Source organism: Embiotoca jacksoni, unplaced genomic scaffold (genome assembly GCF_022577435.1).
Source record: "Embiotoca jacksoni isolate LCO1_2020_lvr unplaced genomic scaffold, fEmbJac1.0.p SCAF_4, whole genome shotgun sequence".
NCBI classification, from domain to species: domain Eukaryota; kingdom Metazoa; phylum Chordata; class Actinopteri; family Embiotocidae; genus Embiotoca; species Embiotoca jacksoni.
The window spans coordinates 20,186,269-20,203,384 of record NW_027185392.1 but is presented as its reverse complement, the minus strand read 5'-3'; the positions used below and the strand labels follow the sequence as shown (position 1 = coordinate 20,203,384).

The 17,116-nt window shown below is 40.8% G+C and overlaps 1 protein-coding gene across 1 annotated transcript in view; it reads right to left on the bottom strand.

Moving 5' to 3' along the window:
* The window catches only part of LOC138208799 (voltage-dependent T-type calcium channel subunit alpha-1I-like), a 139,823-nt gene that overhangs the window by 104,546 nt on the left and 18,161 nt on the right, over positions 1 to 17,116 (bottom strand). The window contains exons 3-4 of the mRNA XM_069166920.1: positions 11,487 to 11,584; positions 779 to 938 (exon numbers count right to left, since the gene is read on the bottom strand). Coding sequence (XP_069023021.1) covers positions 779 to 938; positions 11,487 to 11,584 — 258 coding nt within the window. The remainder of the gene's footprint in view (positions 1 to 778; positions 939 to 11,486; positions 11,585 to 17,116) is intronic.

Below are 17,116 nucleotides of genomic sequence, written 5' to 3'. Positions count from 1 at the left end.
TACAAAATCCAAAACAGTCTCATATAACCATATTCACCAGTATTAAAAAATTATAGAATATAAAAACCATAGAAGTTGTGTTCACTTTCCTTTCTCCTAAAATAATGTTTGTTATCTGACAGTTTTCTTTTTCACTTCCTTCTTTCTCTTCTCTTTTATTTTGCCAAATTATTTTTTGCAACCACATGACTATCAGAATCTTCTGCAGCTTATTGCATCTCCACTGATATAATGTTGGTGATTTGACAGAGGATAGCAGAGGTTAAAAGGGGGTGAAAGAAAAATAAGTGTCAGGTTTTAATTAAGTGGCTGATTTGATTCTGAGATAATGATGTTTTCTTTGTGCAAATTTTGGTCTGCAGTCAGCCTCATTATATTAGCACTTGAGAGGCAAAGAGCCAGTGGGAGCCTTCATCTCACTCTATGGTAATATCAGTAAATTGAGAAGATGATGTAATTAATCTTCTGGAGTCAAACTGAGGGAGTGCAGGTAATACTCGGAGAGGGGACAGACGCACACATATGTAAAGGCACATGCTATGGCTGTGTTGTGTAATCTAACACGTGTACACTTATCTTTTCCACATGTTGAAATAGAGCACGTTCACACTATTACAGTATTATGGAAACACTTAGATAAATGTTAGTTTGTGGACATCACACATCTCCTGACAGGCAGGCAAAGATGCAGGAGACAGACGAACATGCCACGGATCTCTGAGCATCACGTTTTTCTTTGTGTTTCACACACTGACACACAGACCAAGCAGTGACTCACAGTGTGAAGTTATCTTCCGGGTAGCAGCGGTTCCTCAGCAGCCCCGCCCACAGCTGCACCCCGATGATACCGAAGATGAAGAAGACGAAGAAGCAGAGGAGGAGGACGTTTCCCAGCATGGGCAGAGTGTCGAGCAGCAGGTTCACCAGGATGCGCATGCCTGAAGAGAGACACACAAAAATGTACGTGACGACACATCCCACGTGGCCTTAACCTACACTACGAGGCACTTAACTTCCTCAAATAAGACCCATTTCTAGTCTTAGCTTTAAATCCGCAAGAGTGTAGTTTCTTGAGTTGTGACACCTTTCTTGCTGGTTCACTTTTCAAAAGCCCACAAAAATGTAGCTTTTAAGTCAACTGGACCAAAGGACACTGAGCTGCAGGTAACTGAGATTTACTCCCAAATGAATTAGTTTACTACACCACAGTATTCACATAAATTTAGTTCCAAACCACACTTGCGAGGTCTTTCTTAAATTTTCAAGTTTATCCATCCTTCAATCAACAAAGTAAAAATATGAGTGAAGAACTCGGGCAAGTTCTGTGAGTAGCAGTTGTGATATTTAACCTCAACAAAAGTGTACTATATTTTTTGTAATAAATTACGAAAGCCTACATGGTGAATCCCAGTACTAACAAGAACAAACGTGGCATTTGTACAGGTCTTTAACATATTTATTAGTAATGGCTGTTTGGCATTTTTGACATTTTGCCTTTATTCAGATATTTGCAAAGTAGATAGACAATAAATGTGGGGAAATGCAACAGGGGAATGACATGCAGTAACAGTCCGGCCAGCCAGGAATCAAACCGGAGACTCACTGCTGTCTGCGTTTGCGCCCATGTGGTATGCACCCTAACCACTCTGTTATCAGCTCGTCCCAAGGTATTGTTTCATTTTGAACAAACAACAGCACACCAGCCCCACACTCATCAGCCCACTGAGTCAGCGTCACGTTTTCTCTGTCCGTGAAAAGTACACGCCCATATGACCAGTATCGAAGAAGCAGATAATGCGATGAAGGTCATTTATACACTTTATTAATCCCCGAGGGGAAATTTCTTCATGTGAAGAATTACAAGGAATGATAAAGTCCAGGGTGCTTGGATGGCACAAACACAGGGCTTTTAGTGGTATGACCAGTGTTTAAGTCTGTGAGAAAGGAAAACTCATTGTGGATTTCTTTGAAGTAACTTAAGTAAGTAACTTATATAATAAAACGCGTTTACTTTATGCAACTTCGGTTCAGTATGTACATTTTAGCGTTTAAACCCAAACCATGATCTTTTCCTTCTGCCAACCACATCGTTTCCGTGCCAAAACCTAACCGATTGTGACTGTTACATTTAACATGAATCATGATCTTTTCCTGAACCTACAAGGTGTTTTTTTTTTTGTAGCCAAACTTAAAAGGCCCTTTACTTTCGCACCTAGGCGACACGTATGTGAAACAGACACATATTGTCTACAGGACTGATGGGTGTATCACTGGTTATTGGTTGTGATAGTGCACTGTGCTACTTACCAAAGTTCAAACCTCAGAAGTGTGAACGAGAAAACTGACACTCTTGTTCCGTTCGCTTTACATAGTTAGTGCCAGACACACTCAACACCTACAATTTGTGCACACATACACAAGCAGACTCTGAAAATCCTCTTTTTTTCACCTGGCTATCTCTTTCTTCCCCTGTTACATACAATCATGTTCTCTCTAACCCCTCCCACCCTATTGTCCCTGCACAATACAACTCACTATGCTGGCATTTCCATACAAGCCATTGTATTATCATAATTAGCTAATCAATCACTAATCTCAACACTAATTGTGATCCCACGGCCCATTACTTGGGCTCTGATCTCCATAAACAAACTAAAGCAGGGGTTAAATTTGTTCTGTAAAATAGATTGAGCATCGATGCAGCGTTTAACTGAGAAATTAGGGGTAAGTGGGCGGGCGGTTTGTAGATCTTCTTGCAGAGGTCTCGCTGCATGATATAATGACTTAAAAGGTTTCAATTTTGGAACATGCAGAGGACAAGAAAGCATATGTATGTTTATATATATATAGTTTTGACTGAACATTAAAGTATCCCCCCCATTGGTGACAGATGAAATGTTATATCTCCTTGTCTTCCTTAACACTGCAGGAGGTGGTTAGTCATACGTAGGAAATGCACATTTATCATGAGAATTTAAATCCGGGACAACACAGTGGTGCAGTGGTTAGCGCTGCTGCATCGCTGGTTTCTGGGATTTCTCCGGGTACTCCGGCTTCCTCCCACCATCCAAAGACACGCATGTCAGGTTAATTGCTGATTCTACAAATTGCCTTTAAGTGTGAATGAGAGCGTGAATGGTCTTTGTTTCCGTCTGTCTCTATGTGTTGGCCCTGTGATAGACTGGTGACCTGTCCAGGGTGAACCCTGCCTTTGCCCAAAGTGAGCTGGGAGAGCCCCCCCCCCCCCCCCCCCCCCCCCCCCCCCCGTAGCAGTTTATAGTTTAGCAATATTATGCTAGGCACCCTAATTTGAAAATATTAACAATTAATCTACAGTAATTCACGAGAAAATATAGAAGGGAACAAGCTGAAACACTGGAAATGTACAAAGAGAAACACAGAAATGGAACAGGACACATAAAAGGACGTATGTTTGTTTCCCAAGTTTGAGGTTTGATTAAAAGATGAAAATATTATACATGTTTCCCTCCAGGAAGCAAAATTAAAGTCTCTTCAGTGGAATAATAGAATGAGCCTGTCTATTGCGGGATATAACGAAGGGTTGACTACACAGAATCAAATATGTTGGTTTTGTATCAAAAGGCAACTTTAATCATTTGAATCAGTTACAGCAGATTGCGGGAGCAGCTGCAGACGGATGGAGGGAAACGTGAGGAGTTAGGTGAACGAAAATGAGCTCAGTGCAAACTAGATTAGAGGGGAGAATAAACAAAATGTAAATGAAAAGAAAGCAACAGAGATAATTTGCTGATGACCGTTACCTTGGCTGCTAATACAACATCTCCCAGAGGGGTTGAGGGTAATGTAGTGAACAGGCCCAGTCCTTTAAGCTGTGGCCGGTGGGAACCAGACATGGATAATTTCCATTAGCTGCATTAACTGACTCTTCCATTCACTTCACACATTCTCCACTGAGTGTGTGTGTGTGTGTGTGCAATCATCCAGTCATTATGCACTTAATTGTGTGTGTGTGTGTGTGTGTGTGTGTGTGTGTGTGTGTGTGTGTGTGTGTGTGTGTGTGTGTGTGTGTGTGTGTGTGTGTGTGTGTGTGTGTGTGCAATTGTTTATAGCTTTTGGTTGTAGTTTGGTGTGACATCATAGATTGGCTGTGCACCTGCTGCTGTGTCTGTGTGTGTCTGCATGAGTCCAGCACTCTGTGACTCTGTGTTTGTGTCTCTCCCGCAGCATGGAGATTGAATTACCCCTGAGATGAGCTCTGTGCTAAATTGTCTTTAATAAAGGAGAGAATTGCTTCTTTATTCATCTGACAAATACAGGCGAGTGAAATGGCTGTTTTATGGCAGCTGGAGCTGGCGCAGTGCGCAGCAGTGTTTGTCAAAAACTGACCTTTTCATTCTGTGGTCAGTGTGGCTGCTGCTTTACTAAATAACTTGACAATTTAAAGCTGGGGTAGGTATTTTTTTATTTTTTTTGTATCATTGGGAGAAAAAAAAAACAACTGAATAACATTTCAACATATTGTAATTCAGTTGGTCTGTGATAATTGTAGACTTTTACACCTCCTCTTGGCTCTGTATTCAGGCGTTAACAAATCTAAACATGACAGAGGGTTTAGGCCAATCACTGGTCATTTCAGAGAGAGGCTGTTTCTACTGGCTGCTCTACAAATGTAGATGTGGTAAAGGTGCTATTCCAGAATTAGCAGCATCTAGGAGACGTTGAACTCTGGGTTCAACTTTGCTCCCTCCAAAGCTAACAGAGGGCGACCAGGGAAAAACCGCTGTGTCGCTCTGAGGTAATGACTGGCAGGCCGGGAACCTGGTGGTAGAGGAGGTCAGCATTTGGGGTGATGAGAAGCCCCAGCGGCAGCTCAAATGACCCGCACGAAAAACCACAGAGGGTAAAGGGTAGCACTTTGTCAAATCTAAGTAAGTCCTTCAATTCCATTTCAAGGAAGATTTAGTGCCAACCTGCACCAAACTTATCATCAGACAAACAATGATATGAGGTATTGATATTGGACAATATTCTCCAGAATAGTTAAGAGCTCTATGAAAAGATTGTGGTTATTGATCTACTATGACAGGACGCTTCTGTGAAAAAAATATCAACTAATTATCACATATCATTGATGTAAGGAAACTAATACACATGATGTATGAGGACACTCACACTGACACGTATGGAAACATGCAGGTGCAAGTACATAGATGACACACTCAAAATGGTCCAAAAAAATGAGAGTGAAACGTGTCCGGTGTTCAACGGTCACCATTTTGGCTGCGTAGCAGAAAGAGAGGGGCCACCGACATTAATCATTTTTAAATGAAGGCATTCAAGGAAGCTGCAGCTGTTGCACAGGACAGCACAAAAGTGTTTATTGCTGCTGGATAGAAGCCATCAGTGTGTTTATTGTGTGCATTAATCAGCGAACACAAAAACAAGTTCATTTCTCGGTAAATGAATAGAACCTACAAATATTTTAGCAGGTGATGAAATCAAATGCGATCTTTATTACTGGTGAGTGCAGAACGACAGTGTGTGGTTTGAAACACTATCCTGTTCAATGTTACTGACATGTTACTAACATACGAGTTTGCTCACGGAAATACGTGATTTGGAATACAGCCGAGGTTTCTGTGACTGTGGCACAATAAAAGTAGCCAACAACTGAATGTCTGAATGTCTAACTGAATGAGTTCCTAATGGACTCTGCTTAACAATCCACTTGCATATTTTCAAGAAATGAAAAGATTGTTTACAGAGATGAGTGCAGTGGTCGCGTCTCGTCTTGTCGTTCTCTAAAATCTCGTCCCCTTCCTTTTCTCATCTGATCTTTCTCACTCCAGGTCTCGGTCCTCTCCGTCCCGTGCCTCTTTTTATCTCTATTCATCCAACGACTCCCTCCATCGCTCGCACTTCCTCGGCTGGTATCTATCATCGTAATAGCCTGCTCATCTGAGTCCCCCCGCATCCTTCCTCTCATCATCCCTCTCTTCCTCTCTTCCATCTTTGCCTATCCTTCATGGAGCTGGATAATCCCCTCTTCCCTGCCTCATTTATCTCTCTTGCCAACTTTTTCTCCCCTCTCACCTGCTTCTTTTTCTTTTTCATCCTTCCTTAACCCAAATGTTGTGTCCTCATTGAAATCATGCTGCATAAAGCACAAATAAAGCATCGCTCTACTGTGAGGGGTGAATTTCCTCTCTTTCCTCTCTTTCCTCTCCTACCTCGCTTGCTTTTAAACATTTCTCCATCAGCCTCTGTTACAGATAAACCAATGCAAGACATTTGCTTTTCGAATGACACAAAGGAAGCTGAGTGAATAGGAATGCCCTCTCTGCTCACAGCTTTGCCAGATTACAGCTGTAAACATGGTTTGAACTGAAATGGCTCATCATTGTTTGTGTTTATGCCCAACAGAGAGCTGTAAAGAATAACCCATTCATCTGCAAATTAAATCCAGCCCATTACGGATTTATTGAAAGTTTGAAACACAAACTTTTCTGTTTAGTGTTCAACATTTGCTTTGTTGCATCTGACACAGGAAAAAAATGACCTTTGGTACGTGCATGAAACTATAAATCACAACAGTTAATCAACAACAACAACAAATGAGTTTCTTGACAGTGCCAGTGAATCATGTGACTTCTGACAGTTCCTTCTCTCCTGCAACTTCTGTAGTTAAGGTCTAGTTAGGTTACCTACAGAATAGATTTGAAAGAGCTGCTATTAATCCATAAATCATCTCAAACTTAACATGGGGAAGTCGAATTTATCTGTTTTGCTGTATGTAACTGGAACAAACAGCCAGATCACCTTAGATGTGCTCCAAACGCAGCACTTTTTAAATCCAGATTAAATACATTTCTCCTTTCATTGAGCTCTAAATCGTTACTGCTATTGCACCTCACCCTGAAGAGGACCTCTGGTCACTCCTGGTGGGAAAGTGACACCTTGGGCTTCCAGCTAAACTCTACTGACAGTCTATGCACTCAGAAGATAAAAACCACACAGCGAGGATGTTCGTATGATTTAGTTCTATTGGATGTACTTTGGATTTACTTTTATATTTCTATATCTTAATGACTTTTAAATGCTACTATTTAAAGTACTTTGCACCCTCTTTCATTTATATTTACATTGTATTATGTTTTATAAATTGCGTTTCTCCTTTTGTTTTGAATCAATGCAAAGCACACTGGATTGTTAATGTGTACCAAATGTGCTTTATAAATAGGGTTCCTTGCTTAACACAATCAAAACCAATCGAAACTACTGTTACAAGCATTTAGAAAGACCAATGTCCTGATGAATGTTATAGACAACAAGTACTTGGCATCATGATTAAAAAAAACAATCAAAATATAAACCATCACGTTTACATTTGCACTGCGGTTAAGGTGACTTCCTCGTCAGGATTACAATGACAACACGGTTAATGTGATCATTAAAGATGAAAACTGGGAACAGTGATAATTCTCTTACCAATTGCAGTTTTGGACAAAACAAATCTATCTCAAAGTGTGGCAACTTGTACATGTATGTTTTCAGAGTTCAAGTTGTTATCTTATTTTTTCTTTATTGATTTTGATCCTTTTGCATTTTTTGCATTCTTTAAATTTACTGAGGGGAGAAATCAGACAAACATAAGAGCTGGTCTTAAAACCAGTTTACTGTCTCAAACCCAAATCATTAACTCAACACATTTCAGTCACAGCGTGGAGAATGAAAATGAGAACACACACGTACAGTAAACACCAGATGACAATGCCTAGCTATGATCAAGCTGTTCCAGCTGATCATCTCAACCTGCCTGACTCCTGAAATCAGAATTTAAAGGAGGATGCCATGAGAGTAGTTGGTAGTGTAGTCTTTTGGAACAAATTACTCTCCGGAGACAAGACCGACTGCTGCCGCTGTCTATGCAGAGAAGGGGGGATAAACTAGGTGAGGGCATGCTGAGGATGCGACAGAAGGAGGTGAAGAAAGCAAAAAGAGAGCAGGAGGAAGGCGGAGGAGTCGAGATTAGAGATCGGCTCCGACTGAATGATGTAAAGTGTAACATTTATAAAAAGACATGACAGCGAGATCCCAGAGAAAAGGAGATGAAACGTAAATAAAGAGATTGGATATTGAGAAAGTTTGACTCAACATTTAACTGAGTTGTGTTAATAAGAGAGACAGGGACAAGATAAAGACAAAAATAGAGAAAGAAACCTGATAAGTGACATCGGGACGACTGTCCAAGTGTCAATGACTGATGCGTGTTCATGTATGTTCTGTGCCAAATACAGAAAACATGCATTTCTCTTTGACCAAATTGGCTTCAACTGCTTTCTTAGAGAGAAAAAATAAATATATTGCTGAATTTATGTTGCAGATTTATGAGCAGTGGGAGGTTTAGCAATTATAAAGAAAGCAAAACAACATTAACTTCTAGCACCAGCATATCCGACTTAGAGAGTACTCAGAGCTTCTTAAAATGATTGCCTGCTAGGCACAATTTGGACACATAAATCACAAAGACTACTATCATCGAGCTCTGATTATTCTCATCAAAAAGGACAGCGACTAAGCAGCACTCTCGAAGTCGAAGTGACGGAGTTGGCGAGCCCAAAACACTTCAGCGACGCATGATCATTTCAGAGATGGGTTAGTGCTGCTGATAAGATTTTGTTGGGATGAGAACAGCCCACTGTGGATGAGATCTGTCTTTTAGCAATTTAAATAGCCCTGTGCATTCAGTGTCCTCAGGGATTTGTTTCCTCGCACAAGATGAAACCAGCTGTTTTATCAGTATCCAATACACTGACGGGCCAAACTGAAATGTGACTTCTTTGTTGTTTTGTGCAGTTTTTCATCTCCCTTTGAAACCTATAAGACAGAGTCTATTTCCTCACAGGCATTACTGCACCTGTCAAGCACCAGGCCAGCCCATGCAAACAACAGATAGACATTCTAAATGGCATAATTACAGCCGGGATAACAAGGCATTTGGGCCGCATTTGGCAGTCAGGTTTGTGTAACATGTTTGCTGTCGCAGTTATAATGGTTCTGGTTTTATGTGACCCATTTCCTCCAGAATGAATAATGTCGTGGCACTATGTCAGTACTGCAGCATATGTTGTGTGTTCCAACAATACCTGCAGACATCTGTTGGAAATGTGGAGCTCTAAACACTCAGACACTCTCTCACAACAACACAATGCTGTTTGTTTTTAATACACATCAGAGCAGATTTATAACTCAAAATGTAAAGTGGATGAACACTAATGAGCGAAAACTAATAAGGGACATTTCAAGAAACGGACAGCAACACTACAACAACAACAAAAAAAAGGTTTGGCAGATATGTTTTAATACAAAACTTTACAATAAAACACAAATAACTGATGAAAAATAAAATAAAAAAAATTGCTCATGTAGACAATACTATACGAAGTATATTTTGGTATTTGTCTGTCTTTCCAACGTGGTGTCACAACCGTCAGTCCGCCTCGCCTGGGCGTGAAAATGAAGGTGCCTTAGGTTTAGGCACCACAAATGTTGAGGTAAGTTTCAGAAAACAATCATAGGTTGGGGTAAATAAGTAATTTTAGGGAACTTAATTTAGAAAAGTAAAATACATTACATGCAAGTCAGTTCTTATGTTACTTATGAGGAACTTTAGTTCACTTTTGCTTTCTCACCGACTCAAACACCCGTGGTGAAAGTCTATTTGTTTTGTCGACCAACCCCTCAGCCTCCTCCCTGTGTCGACTTCATCTCTCTTTGTACCCCTGGGAATAAGAACGGACTGGTGTAATGGAAAAAACCCTCAGCTGGGCCAGAAGTCCTCAGGTTCTCCAAAACATATTTGTCTGAACAGTCTAAAAACATCCCCACAAATATAGTCAGGCTGAAACCAGCAGAGTTCACTACAATGTTAGATATAGTGTACATCTAAGAAAAATACAGCAAACCGAGGGCTGTTCCATGGGAGAGTTACTGATTTAAGGCCCTAACGGACTCCTCCTGTTTGTGAAGCTTATATGATTCTCATTTCTTTGTTTCACAGTTTTTAGGAATTTTGTATCGTTATAGATCTTCCAGTAATGTCTCTCAACATATTACAATACTATCTGCCCCCAAATCATCGTGACATTTGAGCCACTAATATTTCTAGAATGTTCTTGGAGTAGAATTTAAAAAAAATAATAATTTGATCACGTTTGATTGATCATTATCACAGGGACGTTCTTGAAGCAGGAACACCTTTGTTCACCATTGTTTCTAGCCTGTCCCAGAAGTAATATCAAAATAAAAAAGCCTATTGCCTTTTATGAACTTGTTGACCTTTAATGATTTATCATTATCCTATTTTAATGATTACTGACAAGAAAAGTATCCCACACTGGTAGTACGTGCCTAGAAGAGGTAAAACGTGACACTGACTGGTATCGTTGAGTGGACTGACAGATGTATTACATGCTTTAGTGTGAAACCAGCTGGGTCTTTCCTTCTGTACAGATTATTGAAAAATAGTAAATAAAAAATGATGAGAATACATGAACTTTGAATTAGAGCTGATGTCTTTTTGAAGTTTGGGTGAGAATCAAAATCAGATGACAACTGAATCATTGTTCTGAGACATGAGATTTTCTTACTTTGTAATTGGCATGATATTCCCCTACAGAGAACACACAACTGATGAAAATGAGCTGTTATTTTTGTTAAAGGTCTGTCATGACTGTCTCCAGCCGCTGTTGAGAAAGAAAATGGTTGCAATCATCAGTGTAATAACCAGAAAAATTAAATAAGTCTGTAGCATAATCTCAACTCTTTCTGTCTGTCATAAAAAAAAAGATTAAAAAAAAAAAGGTCCTATGAGTCACTCACAAACTGCAGTCTTTGTTACTCACTCTCCCTTGTTATCACCAGCAGACTTGAAGTGACTGTATTATTTTTAACTGGCCTTCAGATATTCATATCCTATACAGGGTCACGATGCCTATCCCAGGTGATTCAGGGCAAAGGTGGGGAACACCTCCGACACGCCGCCACTTCACCACACGGCCAACACAGAAAGGCAGATAAACATGACTCAGGAGTAGGCAGACAAATATGACTCAAACATGACATCTCACGCTCACAGTCACCTTGTTGTTACAACCTCAGTAACATCTGGAGGTAAACCGCACCCCCACCTTCATTCCACATGTCCCTTCATGTTTTCTAAACCCTTTGATGATGGTTTTCTTTCCCTTCTTGATTGACAGACCGTTGTTTTCATCTGCCTTTTGGTCAGAATTTACTTATTGTTTACCCCACCCTCTTGTCCTTTGCCCATAGGAATAAGTGTTGGACTCTTAATGCTCTGGATTATTTTACATTCCCAGAATCACCTTATATCAGTTTAAAAATATAATTAAAAAATAAATTACAGCAAACTATTGAACAGGACTTTGAGTGATTTTTCTTTAACACAGGGAAACCCAGTCTGAAGAGGTGTTGTGACTTACTTGGCACTCTGTTAATTGCTTTAAGAGGCCGCAGCACCCTCACTGTTCGGATGGCGGTGAAGTTGACGTTCTGTAAGTCCAGAGAGTATTCAACCATCCTGGAAAATACAAAACAGAGACAAACATTTTAAACACAAATAAGTCCATGTGTCTCAAATGGCTATCAAACAGAGCTAAAATTAAAACCAATGCACAGATAACAAACACAATAACTTATGTGATCCTCAGGGAGGAGACATTTCATCTGAGCTTCTGCCTTCAGCTGATTTAATGTACTACTCCCTCCAAGTTTGTTCCTGTTAAAAAGCCCAAACAGAAAAGCGCACACACCCTCGCACAGTTGTGGTCCTGCTGTGTTCAGCCTGATATGACTTTCTGAACTGGAATACATAATAATGTGAGACATTCAAAGAAACAGGGATCAGTGGAACGTGTCTGCTTCTATGTCTTTAAACACATAGCGTGACAACGCAGCCATCGCTTGGTTTGCAGCTGAACATAAATGTGAATGCGTGTAGGTGTTCTGCTTTGCATTGGTGGAGTTAGAGAGTGCTGCACTGGCAGTAAAAAAAAAAAAAAAAAAAAAGATAGGCATTTCTTAATTTTTAGTCATATGGAGGAAGATGTCAAACAACAAGTGAATGAGTGCAGAAAATCCACAGCCTCCCGGGGAACTCACTACACCTTTTAGCACACGTAGTGAAAGCATCAAAGTGTATCGTGTTGGTTCGCGGGTGTGCACAAGCATGAGAGGGCGTGAGATTAAACGTGCAACCATCGGAGATGAAAGCAGAGCCCTGTGAAGGAGCAGAGACTGGAGGTGGTGGGAGTAAACGAGCTTGAAGTTAAACTAGATACGGAATAATGGAGAGAGAAAGGAAACAGAGATCGAATATTTTGGTATTTGACCTATTTCTGACTAATTAATTTGCGGGAAAACCCGAGGAATGGCAGAGAGAGAGACGACGGGAGTGCAGAAAACAGGAGGGAGGATGGATGGAAAGAGAGAGACAGAAGATAAAACAGACAGAGTTGAGAGACGGCGAAGAAAGTGTGTGACGAGGACAGACATATCAGAAAGCAGCGTGAGTAAAGCACCAAAGGTTGATTAAGTGCAATATAATGAAGGCAATAAAGCAAGATTGAGAAAGGGAGAGCGAGAGAGAGCCTGAGGGGCTTTATCAAGTGTTGGAGATAATTACAACGGCAGGAACAGAGACAGAGAGAGATATGCATATACCTGGCTGAACAGAACAAAGCTGCTCTCAGGCTGAGAAAGAGAGGGGGAGGGGAGGTCAAGATGTGGGAAAGAAAAGTACAACAAACTGAGGCAAGTTTCAGGTATTTGACACACATGTTCTACTCCTAATATATCTCAGCACTCCATAATAACAAGCTCCTTTCAGTTTGAGGTTGGAAATTCTCCCGAGTGATTGCAAGAGCCGCGTGCAATTATTTGCTTTTGACCTCTCGACCTACGCATGGACAGTGACAGGAAAATAACAGTGAAATGGACAGAAACATGGAAATGCTCCAAGTTCCTGGTGTTCCAGAAGGTGTTTCACAATTTGAAATGGAATCCTGCGAGAATTTGAAGTTGGGAAACATGAAAAAGCTCCGTACTGTGAGGAAGCTACTCAAAAAAAGAACAACAAAAAAAAACAGGAGTGTGCAGATGTTCCACCACGATTAAAAAAATACAAAGATTGCCGACTTTAATTAAATGTCAAATTGGAATAGCAAAGCTGTTCCCAGAGTTGTACATCATCCCGAAGCAGGAGAAGCTTCACCGGGCCAAGATCTCAAAGTTAAAACCTTCAGCTGCACTGGGTATCGGCATTCAAGTCAAAGGTCAAACTCTTGAACAGAGCAGTTTGTTTTATTCTTTGCACTCCTGCAGCCAAACCTCGGTCCAGTGACCAAACCTCTGCACATGCTTCATGGCATCTTCAAGGCGCAGATCGAACTCAGTGAGCCGTGAAATATGAATCCCTCCTGTTGCCGGTGTATTACCGTAACCTGGGCGGTGACAGGAGGCGGCTGACGCCCTCGTTCTTCCACGCCGCCCCAACAAATCAGACGCAAATGCACTCGTGAAACACGCTGACTATGAAAAGTAAGGTCAGAGTTCACAAAGTACCTGCATACGGCCGTGTCTGTGTGACCACGCAGGCCGGTTCCTCAGTGTGTGGTCGTGATCTAATTTGACAGGTTGTTTTTTTCTACGGTGGGAGCAGAGGGAAGTGTCGTCCACTTCCATGATAAGAAGAAATAAAAAACTGTTTTGTGTTCGGGAGCTCAGGCCGAAGCACAGTGGGCAATGACAGAACAACATATGAACACTGCAATTAGAACATTTAAGTGAGGAAAAAGTTTCAATAATATGACATGAAAAAAAATGTAAGATGTTAGAAGCTCTATCCAAACCCGACACAAAGCGGAGCCAAGTGTCCTCACTTTTCTTTGACAAATGCAGTCGTTATTTTCCCGTGAAACATTGTTTAGGAAGGAAATGATTTTGTGCCATCGTGTGCGCCCATAGGTCTTTTAAAAATGTTGGTAAAGAATCATTCACTTGTGTTAATATATAAAAAAAAAATGTGTGTGTTAATAGTATGAGCAGTACCAGGAGGGAAAGGACAAAATGAACTGGACTGAGAGTGAGTACAGTTGTAGCCTACTGCAATGCTTCTGCAGCTGATATTTGAATCACTGTGCAGCAGTACGGTGAAAGGACAGGTTAGTGTGTGTGTGTGTGTGTGTGTGTGTGTGTGTGTGTGTGTGTGTGTGTGTGTGTGTGTGTGTGTGAGGTGGGGGACATAATGGGGATCGGTCATTTCTCAGCAATTTCTCTCAGCAACTTTAGATAAGACAGCTCGTTTTGGCTGCACACACACACACACACACACACACACACACACACACACACACAGGGAAACAACCATAATTGTGCACACAGTGAGACTCACACAATCTATTATACACACAGGGACAAAAACACACTCACAAAAAGCATTACCCCTAATACACTCTAATTTTTCACACATTAAGCTGATGTACAGACGGTCTCCCATCTGAATACAATCACACACACACACACACACACACACACACACACACACACACACACACACACACACACACTCACTCACTCACTCACTCACTCACTCACTCCTGCAGTATGGAGTCACGTAAGCCCACGCACACTCTTACAATACATACACGCTGGCCATCACTCTCAGACACACTCACGACTAAATTTAGTGTGTCTGTGTTTGAGTTATATCTGCTCTTCTACCAAACAGCTTCATGAATATTTGATCTGGTAACGACATAACTTTTTTTTCTAAGCAGCCTTCGATGGGGGAATGTGGATCTCAAACACGCTCCTTCTCCCGCTTTTTTTTTTTTTTCTTTTTTTTTTTTTTTTTTTTTTTTTTTTTTTTTTTATTGGTGGAGGTGGAGGGGTGGTTCTCTCTCCGGTGTCTTGCTTCTCTTCAGGGAGAAGCCATGTCTGTTTACTTAAAGCCCCGCCACCCCCAAAACCCATAAAGCACAGTCCCAAGTCATGAAATATTCTCTCAGGAGCCATCAGAGTGGAACAGATTTCCTCCAGGGGAGAGCGGTGAACATTGGAGATAATGTAAGAGGAAGGCTTTGAAACGTTACACGGGGAGTCGTGAGCACATTGGGGTTTTTTTTACTGTTGAAGAAAAATTCCTAATCAAATGATCATTTCTTTAAGAACAGGATTGAAAAGGTTTGAAAAGTTTAAAGGGCAGGTATGTTCATTAATGCTTCATAGTTGTGGGCAAAGGAGAAAATAGGTGCAGAAAATGAGTCAAAGTCATGTCTGCAGCTGATTCAATTGCATTTACTATTTAATTGCACTTCGCATTGATCAATGACAGATAACATCTTCCCTTTTAGGTTGCCTCAAACTCAAACTGAAAAGAAACTCGATTTTCTTTCTATCTGTCATTGAATAATAAAGTCCCAGGTCGTGTTTTCACCTCTTACTGGTCGTCCACTCGCGGTTCCTCATGAACTCACTGGAGTTGCACGTTCAATGTAAAACACCAGGTGAAGGTCACTCAGAGCTTCTCCTCACAGCGCTCAAATGTCTTTCCTTCATTTGAATCCGATGAACGCCGTGTTCCCAACAGTGTTCATTATCTTGCCACCGCGCAGTTATTCAAAAGTCAAAATTCACACTGGCCAGTGTCCAACAATGCACGTCTGTTGTTTAATGAGCATGATCCTAAAATTAAAAAAATAAATTAAAGAAGAAATAAACCATCTTGTAAACATGGTAGTTTTTGGTTGAATTTGAATGTTTGTTGTTTACATTCTGTTTCCTGTTGTCTCACATTTTCTTTTTTTCTAATTACATGTTAAATAAACAATTTTCTAATTATTCAGAACAACTGCTTTTAAATTATTTCTATGAAAACAAATGTTTCTGTGTTCTACTTGCCCTCAGTGAGTTTGGTTATGAGAATTAGTGTGACGCACAAGACTGATTTTTCAATTTTAAATGACAGTAAAGCACATTAAGATGGAGAAGAATCAGAAACCTGAAGGGACGTGGCCATAAGTACTGAGGAAATATAAGAAAACAAGAATACGAGTCTGAGGCCACATTCGCAGCTCTGTGAGGATACACTTCTGCACAATGGGGCTTCGGGCTTTATGTCAACATGTTTAGGAATTACAATGTTCACCATTTTGTCAAGTGTGTTAGCATGTAAATATTTGATAATGAGAAATTAAAATAAAGAATAATAAAAAGGGAAAAATGCTCATGCAGTGTAGTATTGTTTGTAATTGCTTCTGGGAACATCACAGTGTTAAATCCTACACGTGCCACATATACAGTACAGTACATGTGATAAGCGTGTAAGTGATTACTGTGAGGATTATGTGCCAGTGTTTAACAGATGCAGCGCACACTTCACTTTACAGTTCACATACATTCCCGATGCTGGGAATGTACATCATTTCAGTCATATCATGTGCAGCGTAAATGACTAAAAAGCTGTCTAATTGGTGGTCCAGGCAGCGGAGGGCCTCGGAAAGCACCATAATACATCTAAATAGATATTGTGCGTCCAAACCATTCCACTGGCCGAACACTGGCGTAATCGGCATGAATAAACTCATATGATAATTACCAGAAAGCGCTAAATGTCTCATTTTATGCCAGCAGTCCAGGCTAAACTCCTTCTGGAGAAGATGGCATCAATTATTAAAATGAGATTAATGGATGCGGTAGATTTTCTGCCCCTGAACAGGTTTGCGAGTCAGTGAAGATAAAGGAGCCAACACATGCCCATCGACGTGTGAGCACAAAACAGACACACGATCATTTGGAAAGGTTGGAATTCTTTCTTTACCTTCTCCCTGCTGCACTTGTTTTATATCCTTTCTCATAACTTTCCACCTCACAAACTCGCTCTTCAATTCGATATCGCCAGTCCTCTTAATTTCCTCCCTTTCTGTTTTGTTGTGTCCTCTGTGTGTGTGTGTGTGGGGGGGGGATGTCTCTCTCTATCGTCCATTCTCACATTCCTACAGTGTGTAGTGTGATGTCAGAGATACTGTTACATCTCCAGCGGGGTCCAGGTGCT